Source organism: Schistocerca cancellata, chromosome 6 (assembly GCF_023864275.1).
Source record: "Schistocerca cancellata isolate TAMUIC-IGC-003103 chromosome 6, iqSchCanc2.1, whole genome shotgun sequence".
In the NCBI taxonomy this organism is placed as follows: Eukaryota; Metazoa; Arthropoda; class Insecta; order Orthoptera; family Acrididae; genus Schistocerca; species Schistocerca cancellata.
This window is the reverse complement of record NC_064631.1, coordinates 683500669-683526158: the sequence shown is the minus strand read 5'-3', so window position 1 is coordinate 683526158 and position 25490 is coordinate 683500669. Positions and strand designations below refer to the sequence as shown.

At 38.4% G+C, this 25490-nt stretch overlaps 1 protein-coding gene across 1 annotated transcript; it reads left to right on the top strand.

Moving 5' to 3' along the window:
• Positions 1–23920, top strand: LOC126191557 (lamin Dm0-like). The gene is made up of 10 exons (XM_049932470.1): positions 1–552; positions 11485–11617; positions 11696–11833; positions 12960–13142; positions 13511–13651; positions 13731–13936; positions 14073–14304; positions 20967–21188; positions 21270–21392; positions 22697–23920. The coding sequence occupies exons 1-10, from the start codon at positions 140–142 to the stop codon at positions 22733–22735; spliced, it is 1830 nt and encodes a 609-aa protein (XP_049788427.1). The 5' UTR covers positions 1–139; the 3' UTR covers positions 22736–23920.
• The last annotated feature ends 1570 nt before the right edge of the window (positions 23921–25490 follow it).

Below are 25490 nucleotides of genomic sequence, written 5' to 3'. Positions count from 1 at the left end.
GGTCACGTGTTCCGTACGGAGTGATAAGTTCGGTACCAGTGAGCTTGTACTCCTTTGCTTGGTGTGGCCATATTAGCGTGGCGTAGTTGGGCGTTGCTGTCGGTGTACTTTGTGTTTTTAGTTGTTGATCCGCTTAAACATGGCTACGAAGTCTGTAAAGCGGACCACTATAACTTCTACTGCATCTTCTTCGATCTCATCGCCTCAACCTGGCACTTCTACCCCTACACCGGGGTCGGGCAGGCCGGGTAGTCCCTTAAGCCCGACCCGGTACAGCCGTTTGCAGGAAAAGGCAGATCTCCAAAATCTCAATGACCGGCTGGCAACTTACATTGATCGCGTGCGGCAGCTAGAGCAAGAAAATAGCCTACTAACTCGAGAGATACAGAGCAGTCAGGAAACTGTCACAAGAGAAGTTAAGAACTTAAAATCAATCTATGAGCAAGAGTTGGCCGAAGCCAGGAAGATGCTGGATGAAACTGCAAGAGACAGGGCAAGACTCGAGATAGAAGTAAAACGGCTGAAGGATGACAACGATGGCTTGAAAACGCAGTAAGTACAGTTATTTTTGTCCAAGTATTGTAAATGTTTGTACTTAACAATGCAACGGTTGTTGACATGATTGCAGGTAGTAAAACTGCGTTTCAAAACTCATTAATTTTGGTGGGAATATGATCATCCTTCGAATCTGTTGACATATAGCAGTAGGCGATCGTATGTGCTCAGAGTTTTTTCTATATTATAATTATTTGGATTTCGTACACTGATTGGAACGTAATTTATCTTCTCGTGCAGTAACAAGCAGCGGTGTGTGTGTGTGTGTGTGTGTGTGTGTGTGTGTGTGTGTGTTGTAATTACATGTTTCAGCTTTAAATAAAATAGGGTGCAAGAATTAAGTTAGCAGAGCATTACACAAGAGGTACCGTACTTTTTGTCTTGGTGCTTGATAAAATTTGCAAACTGATAGTAAGTTGTGACGGTGCTAGTCTTCACGTAATAGTTGAACTTTATTCTAAGCAGATATATTGAAGTGGTTCTATTTGCGTTTGTCACTATATTTATTGCATTGTGTGTTAAATTTGTGCCACAGGAAAATTGTTCTGCACTCTATATTGTGGTTACGAAATTATAGCTTGTCAGTAGCATCTTTCATCTTGGTAGAAACAAATGTTCTGTGCTTTTGCGGAAATCTGTTGTAAGAGTAATTTTTCTGTGCATAATTTGGTCTGTTGCTTCTAAGTTAGGTTTGCAGTGATTTGCGGACATTATGCAACAATTGATGCATTTTCTTTCTAACGTACTTTTGTTAACTCTTGTAGGACCTATGTACCATTGTTTGGCTATAGATCTACATTAATCTGGGTACAGATATGCATGTTTCTCATTAGTGTCATTCAGAAATGGGGTATATGATTTTAGTTCCTACATTGCTGTTACGTGTATTGCAAGATTGTCCTTGAGTTTCATTGCAGAAGGTGCACGGCTTGACAGATAAAACAACGAAAATGAAGTTGATAACGATGTTAAAGCATAGTTCACTGTTGGATAAGATAGCTAACGTAAACAAACGGTATGTTTATGTGCATAGTTCTTCCATTGGTTGTTTAGGTTCTACTAAATTTAAATCGAGGGAAAACAATAAGTGAAAGAGCATGTATTTCACCACTAGGGAACGTGACTTGTATATAACTGTTTAAATTTAATTCCTTTCCTGAGCGTTTTTGCCTTCGCCCATCGAACTTTTGCACATCATTCGGATCAGTTTTACATTAATTTTGTCATTTTGATTTGCAAGGATTGGTAACGACTAGTGTTGGAAGACTGACAAGCCTTCAGTAATGCTTAAGGATATGTAAATAAAAACATAGCCAACAATTTGGAGCGCGTTCCAACAGCATATTACACATGTTTGTATAATTAGAACCAGCTAGAGTTTCGCTGCAGGTTTGCACTGGCATCTTGGTGCGAGAGAATTGGCACTTGCTAAGTGTGTGTGTGAATTGTTACTTTAAGACTTTCCGAAACTTGGAAATGCGAAGTTCGGTGACTGTGCGTAGTTTTAAGTGAAACTCTACGGGGTGCTTAGAGCATTGTTTTTATTCATGGCTGTATCAACTGTTGTATGTATAGTTACTGTGTATCTGAATGGCGGCCCAGTGGAACTGTTCGGACACGAGAGAAAATTTGCGTATGATGTGATAGCTAAATATAACTGGGAACATAAAAGCAACGTAGCCACTGTGATGTGATGACGTTAAATGTCGGTGACGTATTGGACTGACCTTGCCCGACTTATGCCCTGTTATTTTTGGTGGTTCCTTCAGTGATACTGTTTACTGATGACAGGTTTTCGTCGAAGATAGTTCATTCGAAAAACACCATATGGGTTGCGCTGAGTTAAAATTTTCCAATGAGATGTAGCTATAAAATCTTGGCATGTTTTGCAACAAGTATACCTTTTTTGTTCGTGGCAGTTCTTTCTTACGTTCATTTTAATTTTTTAAACGTTTGCAGAATCATTTTGTCAATCGTTGGGAGGCGGTGGACTCGGGGCTGCAAGTAGGGAAACGGGCTGGGGAGCGTTGTACATGTTTCTTGGAATGAATTTGCGGAAAATGAATAAGCAGATCATGAAGTGCTTCGAATGGGTACTGCATTTGTTTTGTCGCAGGGATATTCTGTCCGCCAGAAAAATTTATTGTTGTTAAAGTTTAGTTGACAGAGTTCACTAACTCTGTATTTGTGAGTGTTTTACACACACAATCAACGAGACCGCGCACTGTTCATTCTTTTTCGTTTTCTATTTTTTTCTGATTATAGATGAAGAGCTGATTGGTGTACACTGTGAGGAAGTAGCGACTTTGTTGTTTTGTTTGAGGTATCGCCCCATTTCGGCACAACCTCAAAACCCGTGGCCTTATTGTCCCTGACCTACTTAATTGCACAACTCCACGATCGAGAGAAAGTGTACATCTGAAGCGACAGCTCGGTTACCCTTTAAACGAGTTTGCCCTCCCGTTGAAGATGACCCAAAATCCTTTTATGCTTACCTTGTTTACTTAACTGAGCAACGAATGTGCTCCTTCCCATTCCATTCGCGTACGAAGCGCGGGAAGAATGATTGTATAAATGACTTTTCGCGAGCCAGTGTTTATAATCTTGTCTTTGCAGTCTTTACGGAAGTAATGCAGAGAGAGCTAGAACTTGTATACATAGATTCCCAGTTTCAATAGTTCTTGTATCTGTGTAAGTAGACTTCCGGTCAATAGTTGTCGCCTTTTTTAAAGCATCCGCTGGCGTCGTTTAGCATTTAATGTCATTCTCTCCCGTGGGTCAAATTTTGAGATCACTCGTGTTGCATTATGTATCTCATGTTAATGCTAATTGGCATGGATCCTATACGCGTGAGCCATATCCTTTATAGTTTCCCAAGTATCTTATCAACTAACCTTACTCTCACCTGGGTTGCATGAACATTGAAAGCGGTTTTGTGGTTCGCATATCTATTGAATGAATGCTTTAGTTCCAGGAACCTCTTATCACCAACGCCCACCCTTACTGTGTAGTAGGTACTAAAGGTAGGCTAAAAGGTGCTTACATCGATTCGAAGTACGTGGGTGCGACGCTCGTTCAAGCCCAGTAACGTAGTTTGTTTATATCGAAACCAAAGTTTACGCATGAACACTGGCGGAATGGCAAGGATCGTGCGGGTCTTTGAGGGCGCGGTCTTCCTGTTCTGTCCAAGTGATGACGTTCCCCTCAACGACGCTACCCGCCCTTACACTAAAACCGGATAGCGTTTGCGCTGGCAGAGGTGAATGGCGTCAGGATGATGTCATCGCGTCGACGGAAGCGTTACGCGGCGCGGCGCGTGTCAGACTGGTTCTCCGAAAAATCTCACACGCTACGTATGTAGAACGTTGTTCATCGGCCAGGCATTCGAATAAATGAACAAAAAATGTTTTTCTTACAGCGGTCTTGTAAAAGTAAAGCATACTCTATAATTCAGCAGGAACTGAACGTACGGCGGTAGTGTTTCTGTAACCATATATACCAAATAGTTGAAGAAATTGTAGTAGTAGCGAATGCAAATTGTTGTATTAGTTAGTATTCTTTTCGAGAACATTTCTCACGGCATAGTTGCCAGGTTGGTGATCGCTATTTCTTCAAAACCTGAGCTCTCTCTCTCTCTGTGTGTGTGTGTGTGTGTGTGTGTGTGTGTGTGTGTGTGTCACCATGAGTTTTCCGGTACTAAAAAATAATAGGGACGACGAAATGGTTTGCATTAGCATTGCAGAGCTGATACCACGTATTCAGTACTGAAATTCGAAGCAGTTGCTCATACTCAAGGTGCCTAGTGGTGGGTATTGCGGTCAAGGATTTAACAGCGGCAAATGTAAATTGTGTAGAAGGTTGTAAACACTTCCAGCTTCTCGAATGTCCGCCTTCTATTTCCATGTGCCTTCTTATATTGGGGACACTGAAAAAAGCGTAGTCTGTTCTTAATAGCGCAAATGCTAAGTAATGCACAGGTAGTAGTAAGTGCAGGTGGAATCTGTTGCTAATTTCCCATTGTGATGTCTAGCTTCTAAATTTTACTTTAACCAAGAATCCTCAGTTGTCATAGAAACTGGGACAGGCTACGTGAATTAAAGTGAGTCTTAAATTGTGTGAGGGAAATATCGCATATCAGGAAGTGGGTTTCCTGCCTGATAGCGCATTCAGCATTAAACGCCTTGTTTTGACAAGGAAGCACACGTGGTTCTTACACGCACGTGCTACACTTCTTTCAAATTTGCTAGCGTTCGTCGAACTAGACACACTTTCTTGAAGTCTCGCCTTTGAATTTAAATTTCTCACTCATGTGACATCAGATTAATAAATTGCGGTTCTTGTCTGGTATCTCATAACTTACATTAAGAAACATATCGCTGTTTCGTTCAGGTTCATTTGGCGAAAATATACCAAACGCACCGTCACTTAACTTTTGAAGTTGTGGTTTGTTTTTAAAAACTGAGCAGGTATCATTGGAAGATTGTGCTGGTATCTCGGAACAGTTGATTGCCGTCACATTTCTGTTAATTGAGCACCAGCCCTTCGTTCAGCTGGTTAGACGAGAAAGTTTCCGTGGTAGAAACAAGGTCACGTCATGATCAGGAGGCGGATAAAATTAATTTCCCTGAGTCTTCATTCTTGAATATTTTTTACAATTGCTGACTAAAACGTCGAATGTGAACTGCTTATCGAGTCCAGTAGATTTGGGCTATTGATCCAGGCTGTAGCGCAATGTTCTGCCATTGGGTAAAACAATCCAATAGCAGAAGTTCATAAGGCTCAAACTGATGAACCCAATGTTGTACCAAAAGTTTCTGCAAGATGTTTCCTGCTTTCCTATTGGTGGCAGTTTTGAGTAGGTGCTCTTTGCTGTGTTGGGTGACGTCTAGACAAAGTGGAATTCTGTTATGCCTCAGCTGTTTCTCTTCAAAATGTACCTGTTTCTTCGTTGGCGAGCCTGTTGTTACGGTGGAAACTGGCCACTTCTGTCTTGGCAACGCTCTTATCTCCATGTTTGGAAGTGTAAAAAAAAAAATTGGTCTTCGGTCAAGACACGCACTAACGTCCAGGCCTTGGTGGCTCGCACCAAGAACCCTATTGTCAGAATATCTGTATATCCCTGCTGATTTACCCGCGTCCGGCCGTCCTGATTTAGGTTTTCCGTGATTTCCCTAAATCACTACAGGCAAATGCTGGGATGGTTCCTTTGAAAGGGCACGGCCGACTCCCTTCCTCGTCCTTAATCCGATGAGACCGATGACCTCGCAGTTTGGTCTCTTCCCCCAAACAACCCAACCCTCCCTGCTGCTTTAGGCGCGTGTGCTACTTACAGGGAAAGCATAAGATAAACTTGTGGAACATTATTACCGAGACTTTTGACACTGACGTCACTTGCTGGTGGACGGTTGCTGCATTGCAACTATAAATGAAATACATTCGTGTTGCGCACCATGTGATCCCATCCTTTATTTTTGTTAAATAGTCGTGTTATTTGAATCGTCGAAACCTGTTTTAAAAATTGGAAAAGACATTTTATGAGATAGTGAAATTAGCATATATAGTCAGTTTTACTGAAAAATGCTTAAATTGTATAAAAATGTACACGCTGTTATGCACAAATTTGACAGCATGTCTTTTCAAACACTCAGGTATACAAAGAGATAGAGCAATTTGGACACCACCAGGACGTTTCTTTTCAGCACGTTGTTCCGTTTTTGTCCTCTGACAGAAGAAAGTATAGACGCAACAGAGCAGCAACATAAAGGGCTGTTTATTGAAGTACAGATAGGTATCATAATGCAGTTACTCTTCCTTGTGCTGTGTACATCGATAGTGAAGGGAACGCAGTGACAGCTACGAAGTTAACACACTACCTGAGCAAGATAAGAGCGCCGTCCCCCTCACTGCCGTTGCGCGAGCCCTACTCAGGTTAAGCGTCATTACAGGATGGTTCTTAATAAGTAACAGTACTGGCGCCGGACACGGCTAGTGACCTGCCATGTCACATCATACACAAATTTGTCAGCCTCTTCGAAATAGGACAGGTAAAAACCTGTGCCAATCTTGGAGTAGGACCACATCCGATGCCCCCAATTATTTTTTGTTCATGTTATTCCCCCTCCGCCAGTTTTTGTACCTTCTGGTGTGAGTTTCCACCTATTCCTTTTCTCACTGATCCTATGTAGAATGATTTGTCAGCCCACTTCTTCCAGCATTTTATAAGACACTGCTACAGTCCGAGAAGCACTTGTAAGTACTCTCTTCCTTCCATGCGATACTACAAAAATGCCACATATTTTGAGAGTTCGCATTTGGGGAAGCCCAAGAAGTTGCTGCGAACCTGTTACAGCTGTTTTCTGGCTGAACCACTTTAATCTAGGACTACCAATATATTATGTAAACGGGAAGACTCTACTCAAAATTATTTTCGAGAAAACAAGTTTGAAAATTTTTACATGGAGATATATCTCTTGTATGGTCACTAGTGTTCAAGGAGACCACAACCGAGCGAGTGCGTGCTTAGTTCCATCAGAGCGAGGTCTCTGGCTCGAATCCCGGTGTCGGCGCTTTTCCATTTCACGTAATTGATTTTTCTGACTGCGCAAATTATGTCTAATGAAGTTATTTTCGTAACCTTCAGCCTGGAAAATCGGATTTTTCTCTAAAATTTTGGTGTAGTTTCTCATAACCATACGTTCCAACTCACCATGGGCCCCGTTTTCCCGGTATCTGCGCAGGTACGGTTCCACCCATCGCTGAACACACTTTCCCGGTATTCATGCAGATAGTTTTGACCCACCAGTAACAACTGCATATGCACAAATGACTTCAGGTTGGTGAAAGGAGAGAGCAGCTTTTAGAAACCTGCAGAAAACTTCATTCTTATTCCCCGTGGTATTCACCCACGCTCCAAGATGTCCGATTTTTGAGTAAGTGTAGTGCTATGCCTGGTACGAAGCATCAGGAGAATGTGAACCCGAAACGCTTTACAATGTAGTTTCAAATGTGCTATTAAAACTGCACCCGTGTGTAGTGAAAAACTTTCTCCAGAACACACATTGCGTCGATTCCTTATGTAGTAATGACAGAATAATACATGGAAATTGTAGAACAAATATTTCAGAACATTTTGAAATGTTAGCGGAGAAACTACTCGTAGTACAAAACGAAATATTTCCCACCGATAAATCGAAGGTGATCTGTTTCTAGGCACCAAGTAGAAGCGTCTTTGTCAGACGATTACTACTCCCGAAGAAATTGGACAGCAATTATGTTCTCCTGGATTACATGATTAGGGTCGTCATTTTAGATAGAGCATCCAGGGTGGAGTTCGGTCACTCTCCACAATAAAAGAATCATAAAGAATTGATAATCCGTACAGTCATAACAAATGGAAATGGGAGTGAAAAAGAAAACTACCGGCAGCTAGATTCTACCCAAAGACCTCTCACGTTTGAGATTAAGTGCTTACTCGCATGACCTGTTTACGCATATTGAAATCAGTATTGCCATGAGTCAAATCGGCGAGGGGAAGTTCGTACGTTCTCCTTATTAGCATGCGTATTTTGACGGCAATTTCTTGCAACTATAAAATCCATTTAAATACGAAAGTGAAGCCAACGGAGAAAGTGCGGCTTGCGTATCTGAAACTTTATGGGATAGTAAGAGCTGTCGCCCTAAGCTTAGAATATATGAATTCCCACAGTTTTGATCCCATTAGCGCGACATTTCTGTGATGGTTTTTGTCCTCGCTTCGTTCTGAGCCACGATCAGACACACGGGAATGTTATAAAATTGCTGGGGCCACACACACTTAGTTAAGTAGCAGTTATGTTTTACATGGCTGGTTCGTATCATATTGAAGAAGATATCACCATTATATCTTAATGTAGAAATGCCATTTGTGGCAGCGGTTAAAGCTTTATAAGTGAAAGTGTAAACCATACTGCTAAAATCTTGTAAAGAGATCATACATTCGAAACTAACCATTATTTTTTATTTGGAAAAATGAAAATAATTTAAAATACTAAATTAAACGAGCAACGAGCGACCCGAACTCCACTTCCAGGTAGAGTAATTCGCATTTTGCGTGTTCACGGGATATGGGCCCAGGCTATTGATCCCTTTAACCTGCCTGCCTCTGCCGCTGTTCGTTCTGGGCGTTGCCCCACTTTCCCGTTACCAGCATTTATTCGGTGTTCCAAACTGTTAGTTGGTACTACTAAAGCTCAGCTCTCCCACGGTGAATCCACCGCGGCTTGCTTCTTCACGTAGGAGGGGGTGGAAGTGTTTGCGAATAGCGAGAGATATATATATCTCTTTCCGGGGGATATACGGTGTGCTTACAGCTGCACGCGCAGAGAACGGCGTCGCCGCGTCCCCATGTTGCCACACCGACCCATTTCCCTATCCCTTCCACGTTACCATTCGTGCCATAGGGAACTTAATATAGCAATAAAAGTAATGAAGTCACAACAAAATGACAGCATGGTGTCATAGCTGAAGATGGTGTTGACACACAGATCAACAATGATAAGCGTGAGATGTGATGTGGGCTGGTAGAACTATGAACTCGTGCATACATACTGTTCGACTGATCGTGCTTCTACGCGATAGCGGAAGGAATTTGCATGTCGGGCGCGAACGAGTTGCCAGGCAACCGTTGAAACTACGGTGACGTCACGGATTACCTAAGAGAAAGCGCCGCCGGTGGCGGCGTTCTTTACTTAGCGATGATGTCACGGCCCGCATTGGTTTGGTGACGTGAGCGTCGCTTTACTTTGTGGCCCGCTTCACCTTCACCCTCCACCTCCCCTTACATTCCTCTTGGAAATAGTATGACACAAATATTTTTAGCCATAGGGTAATACTCTTTAACACTCTCAAATTACAAAAACACCGTAACTGACCTTTAAACTAACTTTAGAAATTCAGCGAATCAGTTAAGCATCAGGAAATAGGAATGAGATTTAACAGCATCAGAAAAGAAGCAGATAGGACAATGTTTACAGTGAAGTAATCATTTGGCATGTGGACCACAGAGTGACATTGCAGCAGGGTTAGGATTAGGGTTTATCTAGTGTGTCTGTGGTTGCAAACTTGGGACAGCTGTATGTAGATTAGGAAAATATTGCAGCATCCCAGAAAGGCCCTGGAATGGTGGTTGCTAATTGAAAGTTCTTTTGACATGAAATTATTTCATGTAAGTAAACTGTGGGTGGGGGTGGCAGAGATACCATGCAGGTAGACATTTGAATGAATTTGTTGTGATAAAATTAAGGGATTAGCATGTCATGGTTTTTGAGGCAGTATTAAGCTGTAAGCAACTTTCAATGTGGGTTTGTCAGTGACACTGATTAAAAACAGTAGTTGATGATGCCCCTGCTGGAGAAATCATCTGGTTCACCTCATAAGTTGAACAATGTTGTTTAAGGTTTATACTGGAAGGTGAGATTCCTCAACTGCTATTAAGGAATTGATCAGGGAAATAATTAAGACACTATTGTCATGAAGCTGTTTGCAAAACTATCCAGTCCATTGAAGAATTTTCAGCCTAAATGATGCAGCAGGCACTTGGTAGGGTATTTGAAGCACTTTAGAAACAAGTGCTCTGTTTGTTAAATAGCAGTTAACTTTGTTTTCCAACTGTTAGAGATTACGTTTGTGGGGAGTAATAGAGGAAGGGAATTTGGTGAATTTATAGTGTCAAAATGTCATTTGACAGAGTTAATAAAAATTGAAATTTTTATCCAACACTGTGGTCTGTTGATGTGAGACAGCAGTGAGTATTTAAATATTTGAGCTGTGGGGCCCTGCCTGCACAAAATATAAAGTTAATAATGCTTGAAAATACAGTACTTTGATGTGTGAGGGTTTAAATAAATTAAAGTTGTTAGCTGTGACTTTGATGTTGAAATTTAATAATCCAAACCAGTTAGTTACCAGACTGATTGGTTTTTACATGGAGCTTAAGTAGTGTTACAAAGATGTTATAGTTACTGCTTTGATTGTTTCAATGAAGTATAATTAAACTTTTTTCTTTGGTGTGATGCTCAGGACTTTGAAGTGTTCACAACAGGGAAATAGCGAAGAATGGGATACGACCTGTCAGTTTTGAGCAACGTCGTCACAAGTTACCACAGATGATGCATTGCAGATGTAAAAGCATAGACGAATGTTGAGAAACAAAGGAATAGTAATATAGAGAAAACAGATTGTGGACATACATCACATACATCCATTTTTCAAATGTATGTTACGTAAATTGCTTTTTGCAGTCCTAGTGCCATATTAAGTTTACCTGTATAGGTAAGCTGAAGAATAAGATACTAGTGCTAGTGAAATCAAGAAAGGGACATACTTAACATTGCCATGGAGAACCTCAGTTGACAGTTGCATCCCACACTTGAGTTGATGACAAACATAATCAGCCATAATCCCACCCAGCTGAAAGAAATGAATTAGCCAACATATCTACACCTAAGCCTCATTAAAGTCATCCATGAACATTGGAATAGATAAATCCATACCTACAAAGGAACAGCAAAAGGTACAAATTATCCAGAATCAAAAAATTCCTCCAAAATCTCAAATCCCTAAGAATGAAAATAAGTACCTAATACATTGGAACATAAATGATTTAAATTAAAAGTGACAAAATGTGTGCATCATACCTAGCCCTGTCTTTTAACAACACATTTATTTCAATTTACAGTTATCATGCGTAGTTACAGAGATACTTGATTTATTATCTTTTGCTTAAAATAAATGGAGTATTAACTGACTAAATTATGGCGATACTGATCAAAGCTGACGGGTATACGCCACAACAGTGCTGTTATTCAGTTGGCTAACAGTTGACCTGTAGAAATAAATATCTTGTAGACTTGCTAATGGAAATGATGGTGATATTAATCTGTTTGTACCTAGGTTAGATCGCAAGTCGAAAGCATTGGCGGCTGCTGAGAAGAATCTACAACTCAATGATATGAGACTTAATGACTTGTCCAACAAATACAAGCAGGCAGAAAATGAACGGCTGAAAGCTGTTGAAGAACTAAGGGTTTGTATCACAGTATTTGTAATTTCCAATTTTGTGTGGTGATGATAATCACTAATTTAAAGATTTTCCTTTGTGCAGGAACTACAGAAAGAGTGTGAAGCTCTCCGTAAGCAAATTGAAGAACACCGCAAACATCTGGCAGATGAAACATTACTAAGAGTTGATGCTGAGAACGCATTGCAAACATTGAAGGAACAACTTCAGTTCAAGGAACAGGTTAGTTTGCTCCTACCATTTGCCACATGCAATAAAATAATTTTGCACATGTGAAGTTTAAATTAAGCAGATGGAGAAAATTGTAATCTGTATCATGGTTTCTATTTCTTATATAGTAAAACTTTGGGAGTACACTTCTCGTGGGTTTGTGTGTTCAGTGGGAAAATATTCTAAATTTAGACATAACTTCCAACGTAATTATGTCATTGTTCTGCAATATAGACTATAAAAAATAGGGCATCATAGGAATTCACAATAACATTTAGCTAACTCTAGCATTAAATACAAACTATTTGGTATATGGAACTTGCATGTTTCAGCAGAAACTTGGCAAGTCTGGTGCTTTGTTCCAAAGTGGTATTGAAGTAGATTTCAGTACTATGGACAGTAGTTGTCAGTGAGATGACACCACAAAAGTGTAATTGCAATGTGTAATGTTTTCAAGGAATGGATAAAAAATAATGCTTCAGTTGTATTTCATGACAAGCACAGTTATGTTTATCAATACCAACCATTTATTTTTTTTGTGTACTGACTGAAGCACAGCCTTGGCATTTTTTGTTGTTTGATGACCTTACTTTTAAGTCTTGATGTTACTGCTGGGCCAACTGACATTTTTATTGTGTAAGACTTACCGCAAGACTATGCCAGATGTTCCAAATGTAGGTGTTGAATGTCGTTTTGTACTGTGCTATCAGATTTTTAACACAGTCTTTGTTGTAATATCTGCAAAGTAAGATTACATACTGTTTTTATGTTAGAGTAAAAATTATTTTCTTAGTCACATTTGTATTCCATATTTTAAGTCTTGATTAATTGATGTGATGTGGCTTCAGCACTAAATTTTGGTAAATTCCAAAATAAGCTTTAAACCTTCTGGATCAATACTTAAGTTAAGCTTGGACATTTTATTGAGATTAAGCTTCAATTGCTCATACATTTATTAGATGGGTTTCAAAGATGTGGAGGTGCAGCCTTCTACACAAAGGTGTCCTCACAAGGGTTCGCTTTGTCTTCACTAGAAAGGAATCACTACCATTTTACCAAATGAAATCAATTTTTTGCATGTAGTTTGTACACAAATAGAAAATAAGTATAGAGTGTTTATAAAAAACATAATGTTTAGGTATTCGATCAAGAATTATCGGAAGTGAGAACACGGCGTCAGATTGAAATAAGTGAAATTGATGGAAGACTCACACAGCAATATGAAGCTAAGCTTCAACAGTCTTTACAAGAACTAAGAGACCAGTATGAGCAACAGATGAAGCAGAATCGTGACGAGATTGAAAGCTTGTATGAGAGCAAGGTATGTGGTACTTTGTAGTTAACTTTTTATTCTGTAATGTGCATTGTTTATCACACATTATTGTTTTACTAATCATGGTAATTCTTGTGTAACATCAATTTTATGTTTTTAAATGGCAGCCTTAAATGTACAAAAGAAAATGGTTTACAACTGCTTCTTTACAAGCAGTTCATTACTATTATTTTAATAATATAAAAATTTTATACAACAGTGGGATGGGTCAATAATAATTACTCATTTGCAGTCACAATCTGGTGCTGTTGTGAGTTGTACCAACAAAGCAAAAGCAGTCTAATTTACTACAGCTTTTTCTGTAAAATTACTGTATGTGGTTTGTAATTTTCTGATAGTGTAATAATGACTTCTAGGTGAAGAGCCTACAGAATCAACTGCAACGCAACAGTGATGCTTCGTTGATGGCCGTAGATGAGCTCAGGCAGTCACGCACAAGAATTGAGGGCCTCAATGGCAGGATTGCTGAACTGGAGTCAGCTAATGCATCTCTTCTGGTGAGTCTTATCAACTGAAATGTATTGTGTACCTCAAGATAGTTCCTGGATGTATACTAAAGTATTTTCAATCCTACAGAGACGTTTGCACGAGCTTGAGAAACTGTTGGATGACGAGAGACTTAAGTTTCAACTTGACCGTGATGTATTGGAAAAGGAACTACAAGCCTTGCGTGATGAAATGGCAAATCAGTTGCAAGAATATCAAGACCTCATGGACATCAGAGTTGCTTTAGATCTGGAGATAGCTGCATACAGGAAATTATTGGAATCGGAAGAACAGAGGTGCCAGTTGTTTCCATATAAATTACCAAAACATGTATTTATCAGAAGTGCTTTATTTCAGATGTAATTTGCTTGCAAATTTCAAATGAAAATGTGGTGACCTTATGTTAATCCAATATTTCTGATACTGTTCTAGGTTGAACATAAGCCCAGGGCAGTCTCCCGCTTCTCCAGGGCGTGTGTCGAGAAGCACCCCACTGCGCAGAACTCCTGTGAGAGCACAAAAGCGCAAGCGCACTATGCTGGAAGAATCTGAGGAAGCCAGTCTTTCAGACTATAAAGTTAAGAGCAGTGCAAAAGGTGAAGTGCACATCACTGAAGTCTGCCCAGATGGCAGATTTGTCAGACTTCAGAATAAAAGCGGAAAGGTAGGTATTGACAGGAGGGAAGCAGTTTGCCTCCCTGAGCTGATGGAGGGTAAAAAAGTTATTCACTAACCTTAATTGTATTATTTGTGACCGTTGTACTCTCTTAGCAGCTTGTGGGCAGTGAATTGTATGTTAAGACTGTTAAATATGGAGCTGAATAATGCTAGCAGGAAATACTGGAAACACTGTGTGATATAGGTGTTCTTTGTAGTTTACGGTTACAACAGCTAAAATATTGTTGGATTTGATATTTGATTCAGTAGCGATTTGATATTATGCTAGTACTTTTTGTTTGACCATTGCATTTGATTCCGCAGTAAGACAAATCTCGATTGTCCAATTCTTACTGGAAGTAAGTGTAATAGTGGGTTATTTCATGTCAAAGGGTCCAATATTAAAGTGTCTCCACTTTACCATCTCAAAATCTAATGAAATTTGGTGTGAAGGTTCTAGATCGTCTTTTTATGGTTATATACCAAATTTCAGTTTAAGTATCTTCAGTAGTTGAATGTTTGGGGCCTTTTAATAATAGGCTCACTCACCTTCACATCACATATGAAGGTGCAAATGTGCAAAGTTCCCTAGATGTTTTACAAGTTCTAGCAAACATTTGGTCATGTGCATAAATAAACATAAAGGTACAAGCCTCTGAAGTCGCTGAAAGATTTGTTGTAAAATTCGTAACCCCAAGGTTTTACTGGCCACAGCTAGTTTCTGTATGAACCAATGGCACACAAACTCCATAGGTTCTCACCTGTGATGTACATAGGGATTAAATGTACTTAACTTTGGATGCCTAAATGAAAAGATACGCATCTGCAATATTGGCCAAAATTTATGTGCTAATTTTAGGTTATTTTTGGGGGCAATATCTGAACTTGTTCACTTTGAGCTTTCAAGGGTATATTGTTTAATTTCTGGATCTTGCCTTTTGGTGAATAAGAATACCTAGTTGTAAATAAACATATGTATAACTTGCAGTGTCTTTTAATGAGATTTTCCTGTGGCTCAGGGTAGGTAACTATGCCAACAATAAGAATTTTTATATTAGTTTTCTGTATAACATTACCTTAAAGAGAACGGTCTATTGACACCCAATCAACACGTATGTAGAAAACATCGTTGTTATGAAACACAATTAGCTCTTCACTCTCATGAAGTGTTGAGTGCTGTTGAAAGGGTAATTCAAATTGATCCCGTATCTCTAGATTTCCAAAAGGCTTTTGACACTGTAAAACTCCAGGGTCTTGTAATGAAGTTGTGTGCGTGTGGAATATCGTCTTATCATTGACTGGATTCGTCATTTCCTGTCACAGTTCATCGTAGTTGACAGAGTGAAACAGAAGTGATTTTTTGGCTTTCCACAAGATAGTGTTATAGTTTTTTGCTGTTCCTTATTTACATAGATGTTTTAGGAGACAATCTGAGCAGCTGTCTCAGGTTGTTTGCAGATGATGCTGTTGTTTGACTAATAGTCATCAGAAGATAAAAACAAATTGCATAAGATTTAAACAAGATATCTATATTGTGCAAAAATTGGAATATGTTGTGTAACGTGGCAAGGGCTCTAAATAATGAAAGGTGTGAAGTCATCTAAGTGTGCTAGAAGGAATCCATTAAATATTGATTACACGATAAGTCACGTCAAAGGGCCATAAATTTAACTAAATACCTAGGAATTAAGATTACAAACAACTGAAATTGGAAGGAACACACAGAAAATGTGTGGAATGCTAACCTGACTGTTTTATTGCAGGACACTTAGAAAATATAACAGATCTAGTAGAGACTGCTGCACGATGCTTGTCCGTCCGTCCTCTTTTTAGAATACTGCTGTGCGGTGTGGGGTCCTTACCGGATAGGACTGACAGAGTACATAGAGAAAGTTCAAAGAAGGGCAGCATGTTCTGCATTATCAGAAAATAGGGGAGAGTGTGTCACTGAAATATACAGGTTTTGGGGTGGAATCATTAAAACAAAGGCAGTTTTTCACTGCGGAGCAATCTTCTCACAAAATTTCAATTATTAATCTTCTCCTCTGAATGTGGAAATACTTTGTTGATGCCAGGCTACATACAGAGTAAAGATCATAACAACAAAATAAGGGGAATCAGAGCTCACATGGAAGGATATAGGTGTTCGTTTTTTCTGTGCGCTGTGATTGGAATAACAGAGAATTATTGTGAAGGTTGTTCAGTGAACCCTCTGTCAGGCACTTAAATGTGATTTGCAGAGAATACATGTACATGTAGATGTAGATGGATATGAATGTTAGAAAACCTCATAAAATACTCTCAACATTATGACAGTATTGTGAAAGTATAATTCCTACTCACCATATAGCAGAGATGCTGACTCACAGAGCAACAACATACTATCAAAGTGAGCTTTTGACCAACAAGGCAAACATAGAAAATAGGTGTGTGTGTGTGTGTGTGTGTGTGTGTGTGTGTGTGTGTGTGTGTGTGTGTGTACAAAAGCTCGCTTTCTGACAGTATTTTTGTTGTGCCTATCTGCTATATGGTAAGTAGAAACTATCTTTTCCATAATATTCTTTGACAGTATTTTTGTTGTGCCTATCTGCTATATGGTAAGTAGAAACTATCTTTTCCATAATATTCTTAAAATTATAAAATCTAGAAGACTGAATGGAATGCTATGTTGCCTTAGAATGTTTTAACACTAGAATGCGTGGTGGTGCATATATCCATTGTCACCTTTTTCCATCGGCCTTATAAAGCAGCAATATTTTAAAGCTTTATCCTCACAATGATACTACTGAATCATGCCACTTTCAGTTGTTGCTTTCATTGTTGGCAATTTTCAAATGAGCAGTTACCTGTGCGGTTTCATTTTCCTTGTGACATTGTACAATTGTAGTGCTGAATGTTTGAATCATCAGTAGTCAGTAATCATTGTTGTAGCTGGAAATGTTGTAATAACTTAATTTGTGTATTTTATATACAAACAAGACAATCTGTTAAAAGTAAATTTTAAAAAATGCGAGATTTTAAGTGAATAATTCGTATGAATCAATGTAACATCATTTAAGTTATGCTTCAGAACTTGCGTGGAAAATTCAAAATTGCTTGTTATCAGTTAATAAATTATTGTATAAAATGAATAAAGACCCTCTTGCTCCCAGCTTCTACTTTGATGGATCTAGTGGAACTGATTGTCATGCCATCACCATTCTGTTATGGCCAAAGTCATATACGGCCAGTTAAGGAAATGTCACCAATGGACAAGGAGCTTCCATGATTTAGATCTGTGCTTGATTTTACTGAAGATGCTCAAATTTGTTTATACTACAATGCCTTGTTGATGAGAAAATTGCAATTCCTGCAGAAGACTTAATGCAATGCAATTTGGTAAAGAAAAATGCTAAACCAAGAAGGCTCTAACACCATTAACCACTGCAGTGTCTGATGCAGGTTGAAGTTACTGAATAATGAATTTTTTAAAATTCTTCAGAAAATTTAAGTGGCCCAAAAAGACTCATCCACCAGGTTAAGCAAGGATCACCATCCAGTGAAGACATGGATGTTGGTGAAGCTTGCTCTACTGCTAATACTTCATTATCATCACTTCGAGAGTTACTATTAAAACTTCAGATCAGCAGAAGGGCTTCAACGGGATATATAGTGCAAAGTTCTTAAAGCCCATAGCAGTGTTCCTAATGTAATTTCCACAGTTGCTATTGTGTGCCAGATACAAATCGAAGAGTCTCTTAAAGTAAAGACATGGACATCTTCACTGAAGAACTAAAGATTAAGCTTTAGATTTCAAGCAGTTGCAGTAAACTTAGTTTTGACCCTCACCCCAAATAGCTGCACTACTGAAAAAAAGGCTAAATAGTTTGCTGTTTCAACTAAAATGGTGAAGAAGGCTAGGAAACTAAAGGTTGATGGTGTGATTTTTGGCAACACCTGCAAACCAAAAAGAGAAAAAGCTCAGTCACAAAGAAAAACAAAATGTCCTCATGTTTTGAGAATATGTTTCTCATTTGTGCCCATGCAAAAAAGATTGTGTTGCAGTAAGAATAAATGGGAAAAGATTCTCAAGCAGAAGTGCCTACTCTTTTGTATTCAGAAAGAATATTTTTAGCTATATGGAAATAAACTGAACTTATCAGAATTTTCTGAGCTCAGGCCAAAATGATGTAACACAGTGGTGCTTCTGGATCTCATTCAGTATGTGTATACACAATTCAATAAAATGTCAAATGAATGTTTTTGTCAAATGAATGTTGGTTTCAGTGAGGTACATCCAAGATGACTAAAAGATCAAGAGTGTATGACTAAAAGATCAAGAGTGTATGAAGATTGGAATCAAAAGATTTTATGGTACAGTGTTGTGAGAAATGTCCAGAAAAATTGCAGTAGATGCTCTTTTTAGACAATTTTGAATACAACCCTGAAGAATCAATGGAATGCAAGCAATGGATCCATACTGACACACATTGGAAACATATCAGAACTGTCGAAGATTACATGCAGTCAAAGATTTTGAAAATTACTGTTTTAAGAAGCCATCACTTTGTGTCTAAACATCAAAGTTTACCGTATTTACTCGAATCTAAGCCGCACTTTTTTTCCGGTTTTTGTAATCCAAAAAACCGCCTGCGGCTTAGAATAGAGTGCAAAGCAAGACGAAGTTCTGAAAAATGAAAAATGTTGGTAGGTGCCGCCACAACTAACTTCTGCCGTCGAATATATGTAGTGCTACACAAGCATGCTTTGTGGGCACAAAGGTAAATACTGGCGCCAAAACCTTTTTTTTTTTCTCCGCCCCGAGTTTCGACCACTGCATTTTCACACATTGTCCAACGAAGTAAATACAAATTCCGTATTGTTCATCTTCGAATGTAGCAGAATTTCAATGTACTACGAAAATCCGACTGGCAAGACTGTTAGGGATGTTTGTCAATATGGCCAACTCTACGTTCAGAGTTTTTTCCTACCCGTGAGAAGAGATGGTTGCTAATAAGAACCTGATAAAATGTGAATCACATGCAGTATTCTCTTCACCATAAGAATAATATGAAAATAAACATTTTACCATGTATTCTTTCGTGTTTGCTGCTCTCATTTAAATCCTGTCTGCCTAATAAACTACGAAACTAGAGTGAAACAACAGCAAACGCGGAAGAATATACGTATCGTGTCATGTTTATATTCGTATTATTCTTATGCCTAATAGTGATATAGTCAGAAATGAAACACGGCAACTGACTAGATTTTAAATGTAAGATGACTAATTTCTGTGCAGAATTTGATATACTAAAGAAGCGGCCGCAAAGATTTTCAAACGGAGAAAAATTTGCGCCTAACTCTCGTTCAGAACATGTTCTATCATACGCAGTCTATTCTTTGGTTCTTGTTGATCATTATCAAAGAAAGCAGCAGTGTAAGTAACAACAAACTGCAGTCTCTTGCCATTGTTTCGCTAATGAGACGATTCTTTTTTTAAGCGGCGGTAGCGCGCACAAAAGCAAGTCGTGCCGCAAGCGGCGACAGGCCGTGAACACGCACAATCAGAATGTGACAAACAATGCATGACACAGTACAGTAATGCATTTTCAGCTTAGAGTGACGTAAACACCTATAACAAGGAAAACGGCACTTATCAGATCAAAGCAAAATAAGCAATCGATTCAAACCAGACGAAGCACGTGAAAAAGGAAGGGTACCCGTATAAATACGGACGGAGCGCCTGACACATAGCAATGGCTACCTGGTAAAGCTTAACTGCTAAGCTTACGACTCGAACCAAACTACTGTAGCTGTATCGTCTTTCATTCGACCTAAATTGTATCTCGTATTACAATGGACCAACTTAGTTTCGATTTGGAGGTGCGGCCTAAAACTTTTCTCTCCCCTTGAATTTAGAGTCTCAAATTTCAGGTGCGGCTTAGATTCGGGAAATATTTTTTTCCTTTATTTAGAGTCTCATTTTTCAGGTGCGGCTTAGATTCGAGTAAATACGGTATACCTTAAGCAGCTAAAAGGAAACCGTGCGGAACGTGAATTAATACCTGTGTGATGTGAGGTATTAGGGACTCACTTTCAGTATTTTAATAGTTATTTCTAAAGAACCATCATGTCCTGTATTCTTAGCAAATCTTAAATTTCTCATTAGAGATTTTTACTAGTATCTTTTGAGACTTTACTCAGTATTTTAACTGGATGGGGTAGTCTGATGTTTTGATTCAATGGCAGGTCTTGTATTTTTGTATCAGTGGTGACCCATGAAATTTTGGGGTATTTTGCTAGGGCCTTACGTCCTTTCTTTGAAGGCACTTTAAAATATCAATGCCAATACATTACTGACAAGTTCTACTTCAAATTAGCATTATTGAAATTATACAAAGGGCTCCAATTTGTCTTGGATACATGAATTTGTCTGAATAGCTAAATATTAATTGTTCTAAATTCTCTACAGTGCAGCCTCTTTAATTCTCATAAATAATAGGACTTAATAGTGAGCCTTTGTCCACCATAGTTGGACAATTCTGTGCTTGACTGTTAAATTAACAATGTTCATATGTTTTTGCATAACACACTCTTATAAACCTATGAATATAATTTGATAGTATTTGGACTGACAGTCAATATTTTTCCACTGTAAAGAGAAGACTGTATATTTCTGTCTTTTCACAGGAAGTGAATTTGAGTGGCTGGCAACTGATAAGACGTGCAGGTGATAATGAAACAGTTTTTAAATTTCACCGTAGTGTTAAAATTGAGGGTGGTGCTACCATCACTGTGTGGTCATCAGATGTAGGGCAGACACATGAGCCACCGAATAATATTGTGATGAAAGGACAGAAGTGGTTTGTTGGAGAAAGTATGACTACTACACTTTTGAACAACCAAGGAGAGGTACTGACTCTTAGTTACTAGTACAATATTAAATAGTTAGCTAATGTGTATTACGTAAAATAAAACTTCTGCATTTTCCAGGAAATGGCAGTCAGTGAGCGCAAACGCCAAATATTGACCAGTTCATCATCCCATCACAGGGAAATCTCTTCTGGTTATGGTCACCATAGAACATTTGATGGTGAAGAACTATATCACCAGCAGGTATTAAATATTTTATACTCTGTAGTTTATAAATGTCAATTGTGGAACTGCATACCTACTTTCAAGTAAGATGTCAGCCTTTACAGTTCTGGATTGGGGGGGGGGAGGGGGGGGGGAGAAGAGAAGTCCAAAATCTGAAGCGTTCTTTTTCTGTAACTGTACACCGACTATGTAGTGAGTAGCAGTCTCTTTTTCCTTGTTGTTAAGTAGAAAACGTATGAAAATGCAGGAAAATAGCCACTTGGGATAAAGTTTACTTTATATGTTTTAGTGTCCCAAACATACAAGCTACTAAAGTTTTGTAAAGACATTGATGAGCTTCCCAGAGTGTCACATCTGGTTTTCATTAGTCAGCAGAATCCACATTCCCTAAAAGGTAATTGTGATTTTAGATAAAGTAAATCTGAGGAATGATCTGATATTTTATTTGTCTGTAAACAAAGATTGGCTGATCAGTTGGAAGATTACTGCTCAACAATATGGTACAAGCATGTCACCTATGCATTCTATGTATATGTGACTGCTGGATGGCAGCTGATGAACATAGCATGGAAGTTACGGATCTGTAACATGTTCAGTTAGATACTCAGGACAGATTGTAGTGTGTTTATGGAGTAGAAATGATTGGCTCTTTTGTGTGTCCTTCAGTATTAACATCACCTTTCTTTGCCAATTAAGTCTTTCTGATGGAAATTTGAGAGGGACTTAATGCTTAGCCACTATAAATTAAATGTAGCCTTGTAATATTAAAACTGTTAGAACACACAGCAATGGACTCGGTTAGTATCCCACTGTACCAACAAATAAGTTAGCACAATCCTCCCCTGGCCATCTGAAATAAGATTTTCTGTGGTTTCCACAAATAAAGGCAAATTTCAGGATAGCTCCTCAAACTGAAGCACAGTATTTCCTTCCCTGTGCTTATCTTATCATAGCTTCCCCTCAGCCTCATGATTTTAACATAAGTTTAATCACACTTTCAAAATGTAAGTTTTTAAATATTGTAGCAATGGTGTATTTGGGTACTTTATATTTCCACAATCACTTTTCCTCGGACAGCCATAAAATATTTATCAGGAAAAGTACTCTTCTACAATCTGCATCTCCTCTTGATGCAAGTGTACTCACATCAGTATTTAGACTGACAGCGACTTGAGTTCCCTATTACAGTTTGTTCAGTGTGAACTGGGGTTAGAAAATGATCTTCAACTAGACCCTTCCCTTGCAATGTTTTCTCTGTACCCATTGCAAGTAACTTCTAAGTTACGTTCAAATATTCCAGCAAGATTTCTTCTTTCTTTCAGGGTGATCCGCAAGGAGAAGATAGATGCCGGATAATGTGAAGATGGGAGCTGTGAATGTCTAAATTTAGATAGATCCCATGAGAGATGGAAAATACCCTGCAAGAAGGGTGCATTAGGTCTCTAATTTTATTTGGGAAAAAGGAAATGTTTATAAAATGTATGAATTAACGGTTGGTGCTCTAGGGATGTTTGGACTGACCTGGATAAGCTTTTTTGTTGTGTGGGCTCTTGTGGTAAAGTATATGGGAGTGTGCTGGTGCCCATGATAGTCTGTGACTCCTTTATGCCGGGTGTTCACACAAGTACAAAATACTGTGCATCATCATTCATTTTCATGATAGTGCTGTCAATACGTTTTTGATGTTTTTTGTGTGTGTAGCATAGATTTTGTATTGAAATTGAAACATATTTATAAGCATTTGACTCATAAGTATCTTCATTCCCCATGGGATAATTTATTATACAGCACAGAAACTGTGCTGATTACATATACTTCTGTAATTTATTTGCATTGTTCCTTGCCCAGTAATTTAATAATACGGAACTTATTTTTGTACTGACTTAAATACTGTAGGCCTCCCTTAGGCTCTGTGAATTGACAGTGGCCAAGCTCAGTATGATGCTTTGAGCCGCCCTGCAGGCAGTCCATATCATCCCCCCATATTTCCTTCCAAGTGTATAACATCACCTAAACTTTCCAGTTTCATTTCATTTTAATATTTTATTGTACTCATTCTCATTTCATATGTAACTTTGTTGTTAATATTTGTAGAACTTTTCTGAAAGTTCCATACTTTTAAGAGTGAAGATCAAAGTGCAAGTGAAGTTTTCAGCATATTTTAGTCACTTTGATAATAGACTACTTTTAAAGGTTTTTGAATGTGCAGAAAACATTGATTTGATGGTCAATAGTTTACAAAAAGACGCTTCAGTTGTGCTGTACTATTTGTATACATCCGTAACTTTTGTGTTTGGATAATATTGTTTTGGAAAAGATTTTATCTCTAAATATCAAACATTCCCTTGCACTTATTATAGTAAGAATATTATAGTATAATGACACTTCTATCTGCCTGAAATGCTTCACGGGGATGGAATTGTGATAAGAGATAATTATTTGCAAACTTGAAATGTTAACAAAGCCACAATATTCTTTATACTAACAATATTTAACAGATGCACGTTAAGGTGGATTTATAATGAAAAATAAAACTATCACACCAATGTGCCTTCAGTATTATTCAGTTTTCCTAATTTTTATTTTTGCAGTATAGGAGAGCCACTTTTTAGGGTATTTCTTCAGAACTGATGTCTTAATTGTAAACATGATTTGTCACAATTATTGAAGGTAGGTTTCTCTTGGCTAAAGTCTCAAACTAATTTTGTGAGCAGTGAAAAGCAAATCAGAAATTCAAAGTAAAAGAACAAATTTTGAATAAGCTAACACATCATGTTTTTGTTTGTAGCACAGTGTTGAATTTGTATGATATGTTAAATTACTGTACCATGTTCTGTGTTTGAAATGTTGCCACTGTAATTAGATATAAGGAATGAATGCAGTTGGAAAATTTATTCATGTTGTTCAAGTAATGTGGTAATAAGACATCAGTTGTGTATTGCAACAACTGATCTGTTTTAATGATTTGTCACTTAAGTTGTGCCATATGTACGTTATTGGTTGAGTGAATGCATGCCAGGAAAATATTTTCAGGTGGATGTACCAAAACGTGTTGCATTACTAATTTGTTTTTATATGGTGGATGTATTCCCAATTTTGTTGTAATTGCTTCAGAAGTGAAGAAATGTGGATTAGTTGCAAGGGCAAGAAGAAATGTGGATTAGTTGCAAGGGCAGTACTGAAGACAAGTAGCAGTTGTCAAACCACTACAAGGTGCCAGTTTATTGAGGTTGAAGTGTTTAGCAGAGAATGTAATTGGTAAACTTAAGTACCGCTAATACTGAGGAGGAGCTGCTTCTGTATATTACCTTGGAGTTTTCAAACTGTGCAGAGATCAAATCCTTTACCTTATTTTGTAAAGTATTTCCTGTACTTGGTTGTCTGTAAATATGGGAACTGAGTACTGCTGAAATCAGATTGTACGATATGTGTAATAGCTTAGTACTAAAATATTTTTAAAGTGAAAAAGTTTTGCAGAAGGCCAAATCATTGGAAAATTAGCAAGTGGTGACAGTCATACTGATACCTTTTATCAGCTCCCCCCCCCCCCCCCAAATTTGTTGCAAATGAATTAAAGGGAAACTTCATACTAAGTTAACTCTTCCTCATAAGTCATTTCTTGTGACAGCATCAAAACTCTTAACCCAGTATACTCTGTCTTATCTGCAAGTTCTGTTGGCCTGTTGATGGAGGATACAAGTATTAATGTGTTGTGTGTGCTGCAAACCCTATTCATGATTTTAGATCTGTCACAGGCAAAGATAAAAAAAAAACATTATTAGTATCTGCTGAAGTTACTTTCTCTACTTTGGTGTTGGTTCAAATTTTTTTCCCTTTAACACATTTATCACACACTTTCTTTGCAGTGTGTCCCCACCTAAAGCCAAATGGTATAGCAGGTGCCACAGAAGCAAACTCACTATATTTGCAGCAGTATTTGAACTTGATTTTGCCACACCCACATCCTTTGGCCAGCTGCTCTCATGACGTCTGGTCCTTATTGGGTCAGCTTTTGCAGGTGGCCCTACACTATTGTGAATTTGGTACTTAGTCTCCATACCTGTTGTTTTTTTTTTTAATGTTGATGTATTTTGCATACCTTATTCACTGCATATT

What these genes read in the sequence shown, in the direction of transcription:
- LOC126191557 (XM_049932470.1), top strand. Translation starts at nt 140, where the DNA reads ATGGCTACGAAGTCTGTAAAGCGGACCACTATAACTTCTACTGCATCT. An exon ending in AACTTCAGTTCAAGGAACAG is followed by an intron (nt 11,834 to 12,959) that starts GTTAGTTTGCTC and finishes CATAATGTTTAG; the next exon opens with GTATTCGATCAAGAATTATC. An exon ending in AAGAACTATATCACCAGCAG is followed by an intron (nt 21,393 to 22,696) that starts GTATTAAATATT and finishes TCTTTCTTTCAG; the next exon opens with GGTGATCCGCAAGGAGAAGA.